This window comes from Leucoraja erinacea, chromosome 9, assembly GCF_028641065.1.
Source record: "Leucoraja erinacea ecotype New England chromosome 9, Leri_hhj_1, whole genome shotgun sequence".
Lineage (NCBI taxonomy): Eukaryota > Metazoa > Chordata > Chondrichthyes > Rajiformes > Rajidae > Leucoraja > Leucoraja erinaceus.
In genome coordinates, this window is record NC_073385.1 from 46,989,355 (window position 1) to 47,008,355 (window position 19,001).

The following is a 19,001-nucleotide window of genomic DNA, read 5'->3' on the forward strand; positions in this document are numbered from 1 at the left end:
ATTTGAATTGAAGACTGATTTCTGCTAGTTAGGATCAGAGCGACAAGGCTTGTGTCAATATTTGTTTTACTCTATGAACTGAAAACATCTTTCATTATTTTTACTTAGATCTGCTGCTTGCCAGAAAGTTATGCCATGCAGGTTGACTGTGGATTATAAGACAATTCAAGAACATCTACATTACATTTTTAAAACCTTGTATTAAGCATGATCATTTTGATGTGTTGCATTGGAAGTCGGTCACATTTGTATCTGATTTGCTCCTGTTTCATGAGTAGCCATTACAACACAAAAATTCAGAACAAATAAAAAAAAACCTAATAGTTTATAGAGCCATAGACCTATACAGCATGGAGACAAGCCCTTCAGCCCACCTTGCCCATGCCAACGAATTTGGCATTCTGGGCTAGTCCCATTAGTCTGTATTTGGCTCATATCCATTTAAACCCTTCCCATCCATAGATCAGATATTAAAATTAGGTTCAAATAACTATAAATACAGCACAAAATGATAAAACAACATTAGTAAAAATAGATTTGCTGTCACAGAGGCATGGTGCTTATTGGCAGGTTTACAATCTGAAAAAGTTTGCAAAATTGTGCAAGATAATTCATCTGCAAATGTTGGAATTTTAAGCAAAATGCAAGCTGCTGGGAGGAAATCTATGGGTCAGGCAGCTACCGTGGAGGGAAAAGGACAGGCGACATTTCAGTTTGGGGGGAAAAGGACACAAAGTGCTGGAGTAACTCAATGGGTCAGGCAGCATCTCTGGAGAACATGATAGGTAACATTTCAGGTCAGGACGCTTCTTCAAACAGGGTCTTTCGTCAGACTGACCTATACAAAATTTCTTTTAGTTGGGATTTAAAACCACTGTCAATCATACATAGCTGCAAGTTCTATAGAGGAAGAAGGACTACTCATTAAACACTCTTATCTGCAATTAAATATGTGAAATACAGTACTTCTATTAAACTGAAGTAGCACCTTGGAATCAGGAGAATGCACTCCTAATTATTATTGAAAGTGCTTATTAATGCTCCTATATGGTCACATCAAAAGTCCAAGCCAAGGTCTATTTGTATTATTTTATTTTGTGCACTTGAAATATACATATCTCTGAAACAAAGTTATCTTGAATATACTTTCATTAATTTTGGACCTTCTTGTACAACAGAAAATGAACAGGGTTTTGAAATATTTCACTTTTATATTACTTTCATTTCTCGCACAAAGTTTGAATGTATTAAAAATACTTACCAAAAGTTGCAGTAAATAAACTAGGATATTATTTTGCATTACACCTTAATTAAATTATAATAAATCTTCAGAATGTACCAGTCACTGCAAGCACACAGAATTTTTGATGTGTCAAAATATACATAAACACCAAAGCCTTGTCTTCAAGAAGTCATATGCAGTTTTCAAATTGTATTTTGCCTTGCAAGCAGCCCAGTATTCTACTAGTGATTTTTCTTTAGAGCACACATAGGCAGTGTATTAACCTTGAATGAAATTCCGAGGGACTACCTCCTTTTTACCGCTCCACTCTTGCCAGCCTTATTGCCACTTCCAGATTTAGATGATTTGGAAGTGAAAAGACGAGTCATAAACTCAGAAACATCCGGCAACTCATGATTCGGGTTCAACATGTTCATGGACTGCTCCATCTCCTGAAATAGAAAATTACATCACATGCTGTAATAATGCTTCATTAAGTACAAGTAAACACATTCAATAAGTGTTTAAGTACGCTGAATACGAGAGTTGAGTTTGGGACAGCAACAAGCACACCTCTGTCTCAAGATAACACAAATATTATGAAATATTATTAAGGTGCTTTCAGAGACAAATGCAAACTAATAACAGAGATAGCAGGTAACCTTCTATTACTCCCAAGAACCGGCATACAATTTACAGAAATAAAGTACACTTTCATGTTTATTGGTTCATTTAACAATGCTTCATTTTTGTCCTTATACAGGACATTAACCATTAACCACAAAATTGTATGTTCTGATTCAACAAGGACAGATAGTTACCATGAGACCAAACTGGCAGCACAAAACACATTAAATAGTCAAATTAGAATTTAAACTAAAGCTAGGTGTGCAAGGAGCAAATGTTCAAACGGATCTTAAAAACTCAACCTTGAACAACCAACCTCAATAAAGTCGATATACCAACATTTTAATGTCTATTTGTATAAATCAACAATTATTCAGGTTTAACGCTCAAACTTTAAGAATCTCGTAGCCAAGAAGTTTGGGCATCAGTAAGCATATTAGTCAAGCCTTTCAACAATACATTACAAAATAAACAAATTGGGGAAAAATAATATATTCATTTTTTCAAATTTACCCTTTTGCTGAATAACACGAATTGTACAATTAAACCCGATTATACATGGATCTATAAATTAGTTCTTGGAAAATCACGTGAATTTATCAACTAAATTAGCTAACAAAGGATTTTCTGATGAACATCGCCGTGAATCCATTATTTCATATACACTTCAATACTTCACTCAATTTGCATACCAATTATTCACCATAATCCGTCAAGTGTCCAGTTCTTTGCAATTTATCATTGACACATACTTTATGGAATCCTGTACTAACCAGTTTTAACTCGGCTTACTCACCCGTCGCATTTCAGGATCATTAGTGTTAACCACCTTTGGCAACAAGAGGATGATCAACAATGGAAGAACCATCATCATTACCTGAGGAGGTGCAACAAATATATATTTTAAAAGGTTACTATAAACAATGCTGCCATGAGCTTTCAGCACAATGTGAAGGAAATCATCAGGTACAACACTAACATTTAGTTTGAAATAACTTTATATAACTTTGTAAAAGCCAAGGCAAGCACACTGCAGTAGAAAGATAGAAAAGGAAATTATCAAGGAATAGCATGTGTATAATTTCCCTTTACATTATTCTTGTCCTACCAGTTCAACACAAAGTGGCCCTTGCCAAAAATATTCTAGTTGGTTCTTTTGTGCTCTGATCAAAGAAAATATAGGCACTTTCCACACCTAATCTGAGGAACTTGAAACTATGTGTTTATTTTCATAGGTTTAAGAAAAAAAGAACCCACACACAAGCCACTCTTAAAATAAAACCAACTTGAATCTTACCATACAGTTAAGTATGTAAAAAAAAATCAAAACATACAGATAAGTATGTAAAAAAAATCAAAAGCACTTTGCGCTCACATAATTTATAAATCGTTCCCCCAAAAAATGTAGATAGAAATAGAATTCACTCACATATAATTTGTGTCAAAAATAGTAAATCAAAAGATTTTTTCAACTTTCCTTTCTTGATACGTGTAGATTACCTGGCTCAGCCCATCCTCTAGGAACACACTCACCCCCTCCCACTAATTATGCATGGGTCATCTGACTAAGCATATAAAAAATCTACATATCGTGGCAATCGGAAATAAAAACAAAAAATGCTGGAAATCCTCTTTCCAATTCGGTTCAAAGGTCTCACACTCAAAACATTAAGTGTTTCCCTTTCTGCTTTGCCTGCTTCACAAACACTCCTAAGCTTAATACCTGATCTGTAACTGATGGAAGAATTGGGAAGGCAGTCGTGGTACACATAATTGGCTTGTTTTATACAAAAAGTAGCCTGCAATTGCTTTTGTAGAAAGAGATCTGCTTTATAAATGGACAATTAAACTAGGTATGCACAGATGAACTGCCCCCCCCCCCCGTTATTCTTCCTCAATTAGAATACAATTAAGACTTCAAAAAAGTAATTTATTCCAGAACATTTAACACATTCTAAAAATAGTCGCTGTCTAGTATTTCAGAAAAAAACATTTTAAAATAGTTGGTAGCATCCGTGGAGGGAAATGAACAGGTGACTCTTCGGGTCACGATCCCACTTTAGTCTGAAGGACTTCCTCCAGCAATTTGTTTTTGCTGCTCAAGATTTCAGAATCTGCAGACTCATATCTCTATCTTAAATTATTCCATTTAAATTATTTTTGACACAGTCTCGGTGTCATTGAAGACAAACTCAATTAATTGGTAAAGTAGCAACTTCCCATAAATAGCCCGGAACTAAATGACAGGATACTTTGTTCCAACAATGTTGAGTGAAGCCCAATTATTTGTTGTGTAGCTTTCCCATCTTTTTCTTGAAAAGTATCCCAAGGTCTTTGTTATCTAACTGGCAAAGCGAAGGATGCTTTGTTAAAGGTCACATGAACAAAATACTCCACCTATTTGGGTTTAAAGCCATTTAATAACAGGTAATGCAATCCCAAGTAAAATATGTTGAGTATTTTTTCCTACTGTTAATGTAAAGATTTGCATGATATTATTCACTTACCATAGGATTCATGAGGAAGTCTGTCCAACCCCATGTTTCTCGTTTCATAAAGTACGGAGGAGGACCAGAAGATTTGATCTGAATTGGATAAGGCAGCCTAATGACTTCGGATGCCTTTAAATAATTCACCTGCCTTGCTCTGTCAAGAAAAACAAATAATAAAATCTACTTTTTGTCTAAAAGGCAGTAACTATTTTCTTCACCATTTTAGGAATTGTTAGAATCTTTTAAAATGCTGATTTTACTTATTTCATGTATAATATTGACCACTAAATAGCAATATACCCGGCAAAGGCTTTGAGCGATTAAAAATAGACTAAATCTCAACTAAACGGTTTGTTTTGGATCTTATGCACTGCCCAGTATCAACAATATAAAATATTAAAAACCTAACAAAACACATTACGTCATATTGCAATACCAAGGCAATCAAACTTTTATAAGTTGGAGTATTCTTACCTGATTTTACCTTTGGAGGTAATGTCAACTCTCACAGGTTCAAAACGGTATGCTGGTGAAACAACTTCCACGACATATGATCCAGAAGGGACATCATTCACAGTGAATGTTCCATCTGTTCTATAAAGCAAATTATATTGTATGATATACCTAAATGTATACAATTAAACAGTATAATTTTGTCATGTTCCCAAATGACATTGTAACAAAGAGCAAAATATCTGTTTAATATTGAAGCCATGCTTTCCACCAGTGCGACAGAGGTTTACCTGCATCTCTTCCAACCTCATCTATTGCATCCGCTGCTCTAGAAAGCAGCAATTATATCGGTTGTAGGTTGGGCGATCGTTTCGCCGAACAATGTATACAATGAAACACTTCAATCCCCCTCCCACTCCGTCTCCGACCTCTTGTCCTGGGTCTCCCAATGGCCACAGCATTGTAACGGAAATTGGAGAACAGCAAAATATCTGTTTAATCTGCATCCTGGGGGCATGAAAACCCAATTTTGTTAGTCCTTGCTGCTCCCTTCCTCAGTCCCCCTGCTGTCTCCTCCAAGCCTTCGGGAAACATTGTTCTGAAGGGTTTCGGGAACGTTGTTACAATGATAGATATTATTGTTATGAGGGGAAAAATTGTTTGAAGGGGTGTTCAAAGACTTGTTATGAGGAAATTAAATGGTAAGACTAAAAATGGTAATAAAATAATTCCAACTAAAAAAAAAGACAAGTCCTCATGGGCTTCACAGGTGGGAGGCAAATATCCTAGAATTCACAATTGTACATATCACTTCACTCTCAGCCCCTTTGTTCATTAACAAGGTTTTTTTTGTAATCTTAAATAAAAATACACCAAAACAAAATATGAATGTAAAAAAAATTAAGCTCACTCCCAAGAGTTATTCTCTACATTATAGCCCAGAAATAAACATCATGAAAAGTACACAAGGGAATTCAAACAAGCAAACAACCTCCAAATCAACGCCACCTGAAGCCAAATTGACACAACAACTGAAGATACAGGGCCTATATATCCCAAGGAATTTTCAACATGCCTCCGGCAACATTTGACACCATGGCTTAAATAATTGTTAGGGCATTGATCAGAAAGATATGCTAAAGGGAAAAGAGAACTGTAAAGAGTTAAAGTGGAAATTACAGTCCCCAAGTCAGATGAAGTTATAGACATCAATAGTGTCATATCTGGAGGATTCACAAAATGCCAGGAAAAATAGAGCTGATATCTTAGAGGTTTGTAGGAGCAGAAATGACGATTGATGCTACTGGAGGGATTTGAAAACAAATAAACTTATAATCAAGGCGTTGCTAAACCAGGAATCAACAGGCAAGTGCGGAAAAAGAGCATGGGATCTGGAGCCATGGTTCCAGTGCTCCCTTTCCACTCATCCAGGCATCGATTCCCACGTTCCTTTTTGCACTCAGCTAGGCCCTGGTTCCCTTCAGTGTACCTTGATCATTTAAATATTGCCATTACTACATAATTTACTGAAAATGCAAAGTAAAAGTGTGCTGAGGTATGGTCAGAAATAACATGCAGTCGCCCTGAAAATCTATCATGCTGGATTGTTGGGAGTTTTATTGTAAACGAGAAGCCAGTCAGTAGTGCATTGGAAAAATCTGGAAGAATTAGAAACAATACAGCCTCAAATGGGAGAAAACTGCCACAATTCAACACAATAGGTTTAGACACATAATTTCATATCAAATTATGTATCAAATGCACCTTTCCCAACTTTGGTCTCGCAATCACTGTAATTTACGGTAGTTACTTCAGCAAGCAATGTTCTGTCAAAATGGACAGTTTGGTTGCAATGAGGAAATCCTTCCAGTGGCTTGGTGGCATCTCATGCTGACCATCCAAGTCCAGGATCTAATTTCTGGTTGTATTGAGTTTCACAAAGGAAGCAATAATTAAACTCTGGATTCCACACCCTCGCCAGAGTGATGATCTAGGGGCCCACACCAGTGCAGTGTCTGATGGTAGACCCAGATCCCAATCTCCTGCCTATAGTTATATAAACAGTATAAATCAGATTATAAGGGCACTATTACATTGCTCTTTGTGGAAGCCTACCCTGGAAAATTTGGCAGCTGTGTTTTCAACACTAACACCAAAGTAAAACTACGTAAAAAGGCCATTATGAGTTTCAAAGCTTTGGTATTTATGTCCGAAAATTGATAAACAAATGCAATGGTTTTAATTTACTGAGCCAGTTAAAGAGGCAAGAGAAACTATAGAAACTCCAAGCAGTACCTCCACCACCATGTTCCACCCGCTGCACAAGCCAGCTGTTTCCCGTTTATGTCAAGCCCACAACCTTTTAGCCACAGGCAGGTGGAGAGGGCCTAGGGCCCTAACTTTCAGGAATCCTGCTTGGCAGGTTAACCTGCGGCTGAACTGTGGCTCCGACCGCCCCCAAACTCTTCTCTCTCCATACTTCCAGCCCCTCAGTCCTGGGGCAGGCTATAACCACAGACGCCATCCCCAACATCCTGGACAAGCCCTCCTCCCTCCTCCAACTTCCTCCTTTCCCTGGGGGCTACTGATTCATAAATTCTAGGAGCAGAATTAGGCCATTTGGCCCATCAATTCTACTCCGCTACTTTAATCATGGCTGGTCTATCTTTCCCTCAACCCCATTCTCCCGTCTTCATCCCACAGCCCCTAACACCTTTACTAATCAAGAATCTGTCAATCTCCGCCTTCAAAATATCCATTGACTTGGCCTCCACAGCTGTCTGTGTAATGAACTCCACAGGAGTTGAGGAAGCCATTGGGCGCCTCTTCCCCCCCACAAACCCCAAGAAGATGGGCCCTGACGCCCACCTCTTCTCATCCCACCCCTCCCTGTACCTCTCCCTGTCCCCGTATCTCTCCCCAGCGGTTACTTGAAAAAGCCGACGTGCTCCTCTCCCTCCACCAACACCCTGGCCGTGTGGATCCAGTCCTGCGGCTTGATTCCCGGCACGACCGCCCGGCCCTCGATCTTGAACCTCTCCCCGCCGGCGACCTCGAACTCGGAACCAGCGCACATCCAGCAGTGAGCCGCCAACAGCAGACACGACAGGAGCTGAGAGCAGCGGCGAAAACCTCCTCGTCCTCGTCCTCGTCCTCCTCCTGCCGCCGCCGCCATCACGACGCCTCTGCTGAGCAAACGCGCGCAGCCGCACTGTCGCCCTCAACTATGACCCCGACGGCCGTGCGCTCCCGGGACCAGCTGTCAATCAGCCCGGGGGGCGGGGGCGGGAGATAGTTGAGGAGGAGTCAGGAGTTTTATGAGGAGGTTGCACCGCAGTAGAGGTCACGACACGTGACCCGTACTGTTGCCACGCAACGCCTTCTGGAGTACAAGCGTCAGGCAAGCACTTACTATGGCTGCCAGTGCAGCGGGCCCGTCTTCTAGAGTTGCTGCCTTACAGCAAAGATTTAGCGCCAGAGCCCTGGGTTCGATCCCGACTACGGGTACTGTGTGTATGGAGTTTACGGGTACTGTGTGTATGTTCTCCCCGTGAAGTTTTTTTCCGAGATCTTCAGTTTCTTCCCACACTCCAAAGACGTACAGGTTTGTAGGTTAATTGGCTTGATAAAATGTAAAAATTGTCCAGTATTGTCCAGTATTCTGATGATCCCAGAGACAAAGTCAATCCACCTCTTGCATTAAATGTCACTTGATTTCAACCGTCACCCATTCCATCTCTCCAGCGATGCTGCCTGTCCCCCTGAGTTACTCCAGCATTTTGTATCTACCTTCGATTTAAGCCAGCATCTGCAGTTCTTTCCTATACAATAAAATTCTTACATGCAGCGGCACAACAGAGATTTTAACATATCACTCTGTAAAACCCCAAATAATTTTTAAAAGTTCAGCATATATATTAAAAAAAAAACAAATAGACAATAGTTGTGCATGGTGGTAGAAAATTCCGCCAGTTTATCATCCTCACCCATGTGAAGAAAATTAACCCTCTTTTCAATATAATTGTTTTTTTGCCAGGAACTCGAGACTGTGATCCCTCAATCAGACGGGAGAAATGTTCGCTTCCATTCTGTGTAGCTCTGTCATAATTTCACATCATATTGCAGTTCCACGACACGGGGAATATAGTTTAGTTCCACTGCACATGTGAACTTTTGCTGCAAAATTAATATCAGGTATAACCCTTTTTAAATAAGGAGAGCAAAACTACACATTGTATTCTAGGCGTGGTCTGACCAAAGCCCTGTGCAAATACAGCAAGCTATTTGCTCTTGTACTCAAAAACTCTTGCTATGGACCCAAATATATTTATTTGCCTTCATATTTGCTTGCTGTGCCTGCATATGTCTTTCAGTAACTGGTATAGCAAGTCTTTATTTTATTTGTAGCATAGAAACAAGCCCTTCAACACACCAAATCCACACCGACCATTCACACTAGTTTTGTTATCCTACTTTCTCGTCCATTCCCTACACACTAGGGGACATTTACAGAGGACAACTATCATACAAATTTGCACATTTGGGATGTGGGAAGAAACCAGAGCACCCAGAGGAAACCTATTAGCCATAGGGGAAACCCATGAGCCATAGGGGGAACGTGCCAACTCCACACAGACAGCACCCAAGGCTAGAATTGAACCCGTCTCTGGCACTGTGAGGCAGCAGGTCTACCGGCTGCATCACTGTGCCACCCCAAGTCTTCACAACTTAACATCATTTAAATGGGGCACCTCATGGTTTTCCTAGAAAAGTGGATAACTTTACATTTCAGGACTTTGGAAAGAGGGGTGGAATGCACGCCCCTGTCTGTATCAATGGTGCTGAAATGCAGATGGTCAAGAACTTCAAGTTGCTAGGATTAATATCACCAATAATTTGTCTTGGTCCAACCAGTGGCATTACGATGGAGGAAGCACACCAATGCCTCTGTTTCCTCAGAAGGCTAAGGAAATTCAGCATGTTTTGGATTACTTCTCCTAATTTCAGCAAATGCAACACAACAAGCTTCCTCTGTGCATCACAGTTTAGAATGGCAACCAAAGTGATGGCAACTGTTCTACCCAAGTCCACAATAAATTGGAGACAGTTGTGAAACTGCATCTATACTTCACACTGCCTCAGGTAAACAACCAACATGATTAAAAGCCCCTCACACGCTGGTTACTCACTTTTCTCTCACCGGGCAGAAGATACAAAAGTTTAAAACCCAACAGATTCCAGGACCATTTCTTTCCTGCTGTTATCAAATGCTTCAATGGACCTTTCATATGCCAAAGATTAATTTCTGCTCAAACTCACCATAAAATTGCACAGAGAATTATGAAGGTGGAATCAAGAACCAATCAGTTCTGATAAAAGGTCATCCAACAATGTTAACTGTTTTGCTCTTCACGTACAGCATTAAGCAAAGCAGGTACCTGGTGCAGGCAAGTACAATATTAACCAGTTCATTATGGAGCAAACAGCTGGTTATCTGTGATATTCATGATTGGTTTCCATCTGTGGTCTGCATTCAGTTGTTTCCAGTATTCAGCAGCCAATTTTAGCGGGAAATTTAACTCTCCTCAATCCATAACCATCTTTTAATCCAATTCTTATTTTTTAATTGTGGGAGTGCAGACAGCTAATCAGAAATTTAATGTTAATGCTTAGTCAAATAACAGGTTGTTATAATTTTAACCAAGCCTTGAGCACTTGTTGGCTTTTCATTTTCACAGTACTACAGCTGGCAGAGCTGCTGCCTCAGTGCCAGATGTCCAGGTTTGATTCTGACCTTGATCGATTTTCATTGACTCCAGCCCAGCTAATGTTTCAAATTTTAAATCCTCATTTACTGTCCCTCTGCCACACCCTGCCCTATCTCCAAGGGGTCTTCCAACTCTGGTTAGGTTCCAGATGTTCTTATCTCTACCACCAGCCTCCTGCACATTTCTGATTTTAGTTGTTTCATCATTTGTTATACATTCAACTTGCCTGCCCCCTTCCCCCTTAGATTCAGCCCTCAACCCTTTTATTTTAGTCAGAACCGTGCAGCATTGAAGCAGGCCAACTGCAGTGACCAGTGGGCACCCATATTAAACCACCTTCCAGCACTTGGCCTGTAGCCATCTATGCCTAAATGATTAAAGCACATGTCTGGGCATTTAAATGCTTTCAGCAACAATTTCTACCACCCTCACAGCAGTTCATTCGTGCCTACTCATAATTCTCTACCTGAAAAGGTACTTTTACAGAAATATAATGGAGGGTATCCATTTAAAATAATGAAACTAACAGAATCAAGGGATATGGGGAAAAAGCAGGAACAGGGTACTAATTCTGGATGATCAGCCATGATCAAATTGAATGGCGGTTCTGGATCAAAGGGCTGAATGACCTACTCCTGCACCTACTTTCTATGTTTCTATGTAACACTAATTGGGGCATGTCAGTAACAGGAAAAGTAAATTGTTGGAAAGTAGCAGGACACGACACACTATAATCGGAGGAAGAGCAAGATCTTATTGGGTTTTGAACCTGGAGATGAGATAGATAGATTTGGATCAAGCATGGGAATTTTAGAGTTGAGGCAATACTGGTTATTGTGTGCAGGCGGATGGGCGAAAGGGGTTTAGAATGAATTAACATAGTGGCAATAGTTTCAATTCAACACAAGGCTATGGTAGAAACATAAAGCTGCCTTGGGCGTCATTTGCGCGTCACGACGCATGCTTCGTGACGCGCGCATGGCGTGCATTACACGCCCACGGTGCGTGGTGACATAGGCAGTGACGCGCGGTGCCCCAGGATTTTGGGACGCGTAAATGACGCCCAAGTGGGACAGGCCCTTAACCTTCCTGTTTTACTTGGTTGCACGGATATATTTATCCAAATTGAATTTTCTCTGTAGTAGAAAGCAAATGGAAAAGGATCATTGAATAATCTTTTAAAATATATCTATACACGTTTTGAATGAATACCAAGCAAAGACAGAGCATTTTTTATTTAAGTGCAAATTCACATGAAATGTCTACTTTAATGGTTCAATTAAAATAATACAGTACTATGCACATTTTGTTAAGGTCACCTTGCTGACATGATTCGTAATCGTAAACAACTGCATGCTCAACTATGGAACTTTACTGAAATTATAACTTACTGTTGTGCTGCTATTTGCAAACTTTACAACGCTGATTCAAATATACAGAAAATACATTCATAGTGTCCAAGTGCACTGAAGCAGCATTTCAGTGGCAGCTGATTGGCACTGGTGTGACAATATTGATGAACGCAGACCTCCTGTCCAAGTTAGACCATACAAATCAGGAAAGCAAAACAGTGTCACTTTGTCAGCTCATGGAGTCGAGTTACATGCCTCTTGGCTAATAAACCCCTTCAATGTGAAGTAGCTTCATCTGGTTCAATAGTGGTTCTAGAACATTCTTAGCAACGAATGTAGTGCCGAGCCTAATGTTAACCACTCGCAGTCCTGGTCTCCCAAACATTTTAATAAACAAGGAGGTTTGTGTGGTGCTGTAAAGCAGATGCTACTGCCGATAGTCCTGGAATATGAAGTCCCCTGGATGCTGCATATACTTAGTATAACTGCTCCAGGTATGTTCCCACACTCTGTAGGAAAAAAAAAAAAAAATAACATTCATTAAACTATTCCTTGCATGACCCTTGGGAAATATTTTATAAACAAATATGACAGCAAAAATTAAATGGCTGTAAGATGGTTTTGTAGAACGGTATTAACAAGGTCACATGTAATTTGATTTTGTGCATTTATTCCAGTCTATGTGCCTGTATGGATCAAGATTTTCTTTGTACTTGCACCTCACTGAATTTGGGCATATGAAAGTAAACACTCAACTTGACATTGTTAATACATTCACAGTTGCGGCGATTTACAAGTGTAATCTATATTCTAAAAAGGTGGTACAGGTGCACAACCTTTTATCCGAAGATCCAAATAACGAAAACCTCCGAATAGCGGGCATTTTTTCAGTCCTTGAAGAAAGGTCCTTGAAAACGTTCACCGAGGACGGCCCGCATAGGTGACAGCGGAACCTCCGGTTGGTCCTCGAAGAAAGGGGAACTAAATCCCCATTCATGAAAGAGAAGGTGAGGGTATATTGCGCGGGAGGGTTAATAATTGACAATATGCTGCTGTCTGCCCGCTGAGTTAAAAAGTTCCCACGGTAGACTCACGATACATAGTGTATCGTGAGTCTTGCGTGGGAACTTTTTAACTCAGCGGGCAGGGAGCAGCAGATTGTCGCTCCCTTCAGTTTCACCCCACCTACACCCCTCTGCTTCCCGGCCATGTGTGTGACCCCTTCCCTCCCCTCTCCACCTCCCCGCCCATTGCACCGGCGTGGGGGCTTTGCACTGTCTTCAAGTCGGCGATGCCAGCATACAGTGCCAGTCACCGGACACGTCAGGACCAACGGGACACCGACCCCCAGGCCCACTGCAAGCACGGAGATCCCAGAGACCCACAGCCAGCAGCAGCCCAGCCCCGTTCCAACTCCAGAGGAAAACTGCAAACTAGCGGGAGACATCAGGACCACCAGAAGCCGCTACGGCGACAAGTGGCAGTTCGCCCACAGCCCGAGCTGTGCCCCCTCATCGGGACACCGACCCCCAGGTCCACTGCAAGCACGGAGATCCCAGATCAGCAACTCCAGCCCCGCTCCAACCCCAGAGGAACACGCTCCCCCCCGTAGGGGCAGAAGCTGATGGTGTGCAAGGTACATCTTGTTCTTGGGGTGGTGCAGCTCGGGCTGTGGGCGAACTGCCACTTGTCGCCGTAGCGGCCCATCGGGGAGCGGATTCCTCTGGAGTTGGAGGGGGAGGGGGGTATTGTGTTGTTTGATCGCCCCCTGCTATCCCAGGGACAGGGAGACAGGACGTTCACCGAAGGCGGCCCGCAGAGGTGACAGCGGAACCTCCGGTCAGTCCTCGACGAAAGGGGAACTAAATCCCCATTCATAAAAGAGAAGGTAAGGGTACATTGTGCGGGAGAGTAGGAATCCCAAGACAAAGTTGAGTGAGCGTTCACCGAGGGTGGCCCGCAGAGGTGACAGCGGAACCTCCGGTCAGTCCTGGAAGAAAGGGGAACTAAATCCCCTTCATAAAAGAGAAGTGGAGGGTATATTGCCCGGGAGGGTATATCGCCTACCTGGAAGAAACCGGACATTTTTTCCAGGATGTCGTCTGCACACCAAAGCTCACGTTTGGTGCCAAACGCACGTCGCCTCTGCTGCACACGGATATAAGAGTGTGAAAATGTCGCCTTAGGCCGCCTAAGGGAATGTAGCCCCGCTAGGGTGACATGAGTGCGAGAGGTGATTCAATGCTGCGGTCACATTTACAAATTCAGGAATTCATTCAACACACTGCATTTCATACAGACATTTATTCTGCAAGAAAAAACTACATTGAAGACTCAAACTCGCGACCGAGGAACTGCCGGGATCAAGGCGCAAACTCGCGACCTTGCGGATATGAGCCGAGCACTCTACCACTGAGCCAGCCTTTAAAATCTACGCTAAAAAATTTCCATTCCGAAGGCTGACAAATTCCGAATTACGAAAAGTGTCTGGTCCCAAGGCTGTCGGATAAAAGGTTGTGCATCTGTATCGTAATTTGTTTATTTAAGTACAGGTAGTTTGAGCAAAAGCTTCCCATATTTGACAAACTACTTGTACAAATGCTGAATAATGTATCTAACTGATATAAATCATAATGAAATAATTGAAAATTACCATTCATGGTGTCATAAATAGGGATTACGGAGGGAAATGGAATGATTGATAGATTTTCTGACTTTATTTGCTAATTGATAACACAAATAGCAAGTTGTCAAAAGTAATGAACAGGTAAAACCAACAAAACATACTGAGGATAGTTAAATTATACACTTTCTTTGGAAAGTTGCACACTTCCCAACAACTGTTTTAATAAAACTGATAAACAACATTTAATTTTTATTGAAGTGGTCAAGATGCAAGTGGAAAGCTTATTTTCAAGGCATATACATTCAGTGGAAAGAGGGGATTAGTGACCTCAAATTTGGAATAGCTTTAATGTGCAAACCCAGGTAAAAGCCATAAAATAACATTTTAAAATCTAATTGGTTAGATATAAAAGGCGCGGTTGGTAATGAAAATACCGGAGAAAGGGGGAAGTACGATTCACTTTGTATTGTATTCGCAATAAGTAAACAACCAACTGTTTTCCTTCTATATACTCCCAAATAAGCTAACAGAGATATTTACTGCCATTTTGATTGTCAAAAGGGAGGGAACATAATTTATTCTGTATTTTACCTTTCAAAAAGGTAACATATTGTGGAAACAAAATGTGATGACTGCAGAGATGTAGAAAGCACAATCTTATAGATTCAGAAGTTGCTATTGGGTCCATGTGAGCTCTAAGGATAGCAATCCCATTAATCTCTTTCCCCCTTTTTTTATTTCCCTACCGTGCAGCAACCTACCCTCACTCAAATATTCCCATCAACTCCCTACATAGAGTTAGTTACTATTTGTCTTTCAGGTGTTTCGGACGTGGGAGAAAACGAATGCCGTTTGACTGGCTTAAGAATCTTTGATCTTATAGAGGTTTATAAAATCATGAGGGGATTAGATAGGGTGAATGCAGGGAGTATTTTACCTAGAATAATCTGGGAATCAGAATACCCAGGAATCAAGCACCAGAGGACATGGCTCAGAGAGAGCAGCTACTGGAGGTAGTTGAGGCAAGTACTATAACAGCATTTAAAAGACACCTTGATAGGTACATGGATAGGAAAGGTTTAGAGGGCCCAACGTGGGTAAATATGACTAACATATGGGGCATTCTGGTCGGCAGTGTCTTCCTAACTGCATCCCAGGAGCCAGCCGGATAAGTGTTGGTTTCAAGAGCAAACGAGTAACAAGCTTAAATATTTAGACGATCAGTGGAAAATCTGCACCATTTCCCCTTTACTCAGGAATATTGAATTTTGTGTATACATTTATAAAACATAGAAAAATAGGTACAGGAGTAGGCCATTCGGCCCTTCGAGCCAGCACCGCCATTCAATATGATCGTGTCTGATCATCTAAAATTAGTACTCCCTTCCTGCTTTTTCCCCCCATATCCCTTGATTCCTTTAGCCCTAAGAGCTAAATCTAACTCTTAAACATCCTGTGAATTGGCCTCCACTGCCTTCTGTGGCAAAGAATTCCACAGATTCACAACTCTCTGGGTGAAAAAGTATTTTCTCATTTCAGTCCTAAATGGCCTACCGCTTATTCTTAAACTGTGACCCCTGGTTCTGGACTCCCCCTATATAGGGAATATTTTTTATTGCATCTAGCCTGTCCAATCCTTTAAGAATTTTATATGTTTCTATAAGATCCCCTCTTATCCTTCTAAATTCCAGTGAATATGAGCCCAGTCAAACCATTCTTTCATATGTCAGTCTCGCCATCCTGGGAATTAACCTGGTGAACCTACGCAGCACTCTCTCTGTAGTAATGTCAATTGTAAAGATATGAAGCATAGGAGAGATATCGGCTCCATGTATAATGATATAGTAAGCGCTTTATATGTAGGCAGTAAGTCCTACTGCAAGCATAAAAATAAGACACATAACATCAGGCCTGGCTGGAGTAAGTATGTAGCCGAGTATCATACTGAAGCCCGTGAAGCCACCAAATCATGGGCTATGGCAGGTAGACCCAGACAGGGGCCTGTGTTTGAGCACAAGAAGCTCACTAATGCAAGGTATAAGTATGCTGTTCGCTTCATCTGTAAAAATGAGCAACCTACGAGGGCTGATTCCATGGCTAAGAAGCTGCTAAGTAACATTGCTACAGATTTTTGGAAAGAAATGAGAGCTCTTAACAGTTGCAAAACATCTCTACCATGCACTGTATATGGAATCTCCGGAACAGCTAATATCGCGGAGTTATGGCGACAACATTATAGTACTTTATTCAACTGTTTCCAAGGTGACTTGTATAGGGTGGACAATATTGAGTAATGACTCGATGCCGATTATGTCACATGGAGGTGTATCATGCCATGAACAAGCTGTCCAACAACAAAGCAAGTGGCTTGGATCATATTTCTGCTGAACATCTTAAGTATGCGACTATGAGGATAGCTCCTCTCCTTGCTATTTGTTTTACTGGCTTTATGATTCATGGCGTGTTACTAGACTCAATGTTGTTTGTTCTGTTAGTGCCGGTTATTAAGGACAAAGCTAGTAAAGTAGGCAGCCTAAATAATTACAGGCCCATAACTTTAGCCAGCATATTGTCAAAAGTTTTAGAAAGAGTTCTGCTGGATAGAATAAATGAGTTTGTTAACTCCAGATAATCAGTTTGGCTTTAAAGCTCAACATGACACTGACTTATGCATATATGCCCTAAAGGAGATTGTAAACAAATTTAGAGGCAAAAACTCTTCAATCCTTATGTGCTTTATTGATGCTTCCAAAGCCTTTGACGGTGTTGATCACAGAAAGCTGTTTGGTAAAATGAGTCAAAGAGGGGTGCCTAAATACATTGTGAGAATTCTGGCCTACTGGTATGCCCACCAGACTACGCAAATAAAATGGAGCAATAGGGTCTCAGCCCCATTTGGGGTTAGCAATGGTGTTAGACAAGGGGGAATTTTGTCCCCAATCCTTTTTAATATATACTAGACCAAGTGCAGACCCGTTGGGTCTGCTCCCCCAACCCAATATTCCACCATCCACCCGTCTCCTCCAACGGAATTGAAGCCGTTCCCAAATGTAAGATTCCAGCACTCCCCTGCCTCCCTCAGCAAAGGATTGAAAAAAAATTCCAATTGCACCTCCCCTGCCTGCTGCAGCAGTTCCAATTACAATACCAATTGGCCCTCCCCCTCCTGTTGAAGCACTTGCTGTGATATCCCATTGAGATGAAAAGTTCAGAGTGTTCCTGTCTTGCAACTTTGTTTTGAAGTGTGTTGGAAGCTGATAGGAAGGAGCAGCGAATCAAAAGGAAGAAAGGCAGCCAGCAGCCGGACGGACGGACGGCAGGCGGCAGCCACAGACTTTTATATAATAACTAGACCAAGTGCAGACCCGTTGGGTCTGCTCCCCCAATGGTGCGATTCCCCCAACCCAATATTCCACCATGCACGCGTCTCCTCCAATGGAATTGAAGCCGTTGCCAAATGTAAGTTTCCAGCACTCCCCTGCCTCCCTCAATTGCACCTCCCCTGCCTGCTGCAGCAGTGAAAAGTTCAGTGTTCCTGTCTTGCAACTTTGTTTCGAAGTGTGTTGGAAGCTGATAGGAAGGAGCAGCCGTCAACGAATCAAAAGGCAGGAAGGGATCCGTACTGCAGGCGGACGGACGGCGGACGGATTTGAGTTTTATATATTAGTAGATAGATAGATAGATATTGATGATCTGTCCAAACAATTGAAAGCCTGTAATACTGGGTGCGTTATTGGTAATATTTTAGTAAACCATATTATGTATGTAGATGATCTTGTGGTCTTTAGTCCATCTAGCGCTGGTCTCCAGCAGCTCCTTACCATATGTTCTGTGTATGGTGTGGAACATGATATTAAATATAATGCTAGTAAGAGTGCTGTTATGATCGGTAGAACCAAAGAGGATAAATGTCTAAATTTTCCTGATTTTAAATTGTCTGACAATAATCTTAGTGTCTGTAATAAGGTAAAATATCTAGGGCATTTTATTACAGAACAAATGAGACGATGAGGATATTTATAGGCAACGACGCATGCTGTATGTACAGGCAAATATTCTCTTGCGCAAATTTGGTGCGAGTGCAGATGTGGTGAAGATGTCGCTACTTAGACCATACAGCACACCCGTTAATTCCTACTCTTTGCTTCCTGTCTGCCAACAAGTTCTCTATCCACGTCAATACCCTACCCCCCAATACCATGTGCTCTAATTTTGCACACTAATCTCGTGTGGGACCTTGTCAAAGGCTTTTTGGAACTCCAGATACACACCCACTTGCTCATCAGGCACAAGACATGAAAAAACTGGAAAAAAGAGGAAGAGAGATAGGGTGCAAGGGAGAATCTTTTTGATAATTGTACCTTGAAATGAGTTTTCTTGCCCGATTACCTTTAATTTCTCGCAGGGTCTTCCCCACTCACAAGGAACCCTTCACTGCTCACACTCACAGGAAACCCCCCT

At 41.5% G+C, this 19,001-nt stretch overlaps 2 protein-coding genes across 2 annotated transcripts in view; both read right to left on the reverse strand.

Annotated features, from left to right (window-relative positions):
- Positions 1–1,075: 1,075 nt before the first annotated feature.
- On the reverse strand, positions 1,076–8,004 carry emc7b (ER membrane protein complex subunit 7b). The gene is made up of 5 exons (XM_055640737.1): positions 7,725–8,004; positions 4,816–4,935; positions 4,357–4,495; positions 2,646–2,726; positions 1,076–1,674 (listed from the first exon to the last, which is right to left on the reverse strand). The coding sequence occupies exons 1-5, from the start codon at positions 7,967–7,969 to the stop codon at positions 1,528–1,530; spliced, it is 732 nt and encodes a 243-aa protein (XP_055496712.1). The 5' UTR covers positions 7,970–8,004; the 3' UTR covers positions 1,076–1,527.
- A 3,778-nt stretch (positions 8,005–11,782) lies between these two features.
- The window catches only part of katnbl1 (katanin p80 subunit B-like 1), a 33,441-nt gene continuing 26,222 nt past the window's right edge, over positions 11,783–19,001 (reverse strand). The window contains exon 10 of the mRNA XM_055640736.1: positions 11,783–12,423. Coding sequence (XP_055496711.1) covers positions 12,391–12,423 — 33 coding nt within the window. The 3' untranslated portion in view covers positions 11,783–12,390. The remainder of the gene's footprint in view (positions 12,424–19,001) is intronic.

Bases quoted from the DNA above. Each gene is read 5' to 3' on its own strand.
- emc7b (XM_055640737.1), bottom strand. From the start codon at position 7,969: ATGGCGGCGGCGGCAGGAGGAGGACGAGGACGAGGACGAGGAGGTTTT. The intron at 4,936-7,724 runs GTAACCGCTGGG...TTTGCTTTATAG, and splicing joins GAGCACGTCGGCTTTTTCAA to AACAGATGGAACATTCACTG. The intron at 1,675-2,645 runs GTGAGTAAGCCG...TTTCTATTTCAG, and splicing joins ATGATCCTGAAATGCGACGG to GAGATGGAGCAGTCCATGAA.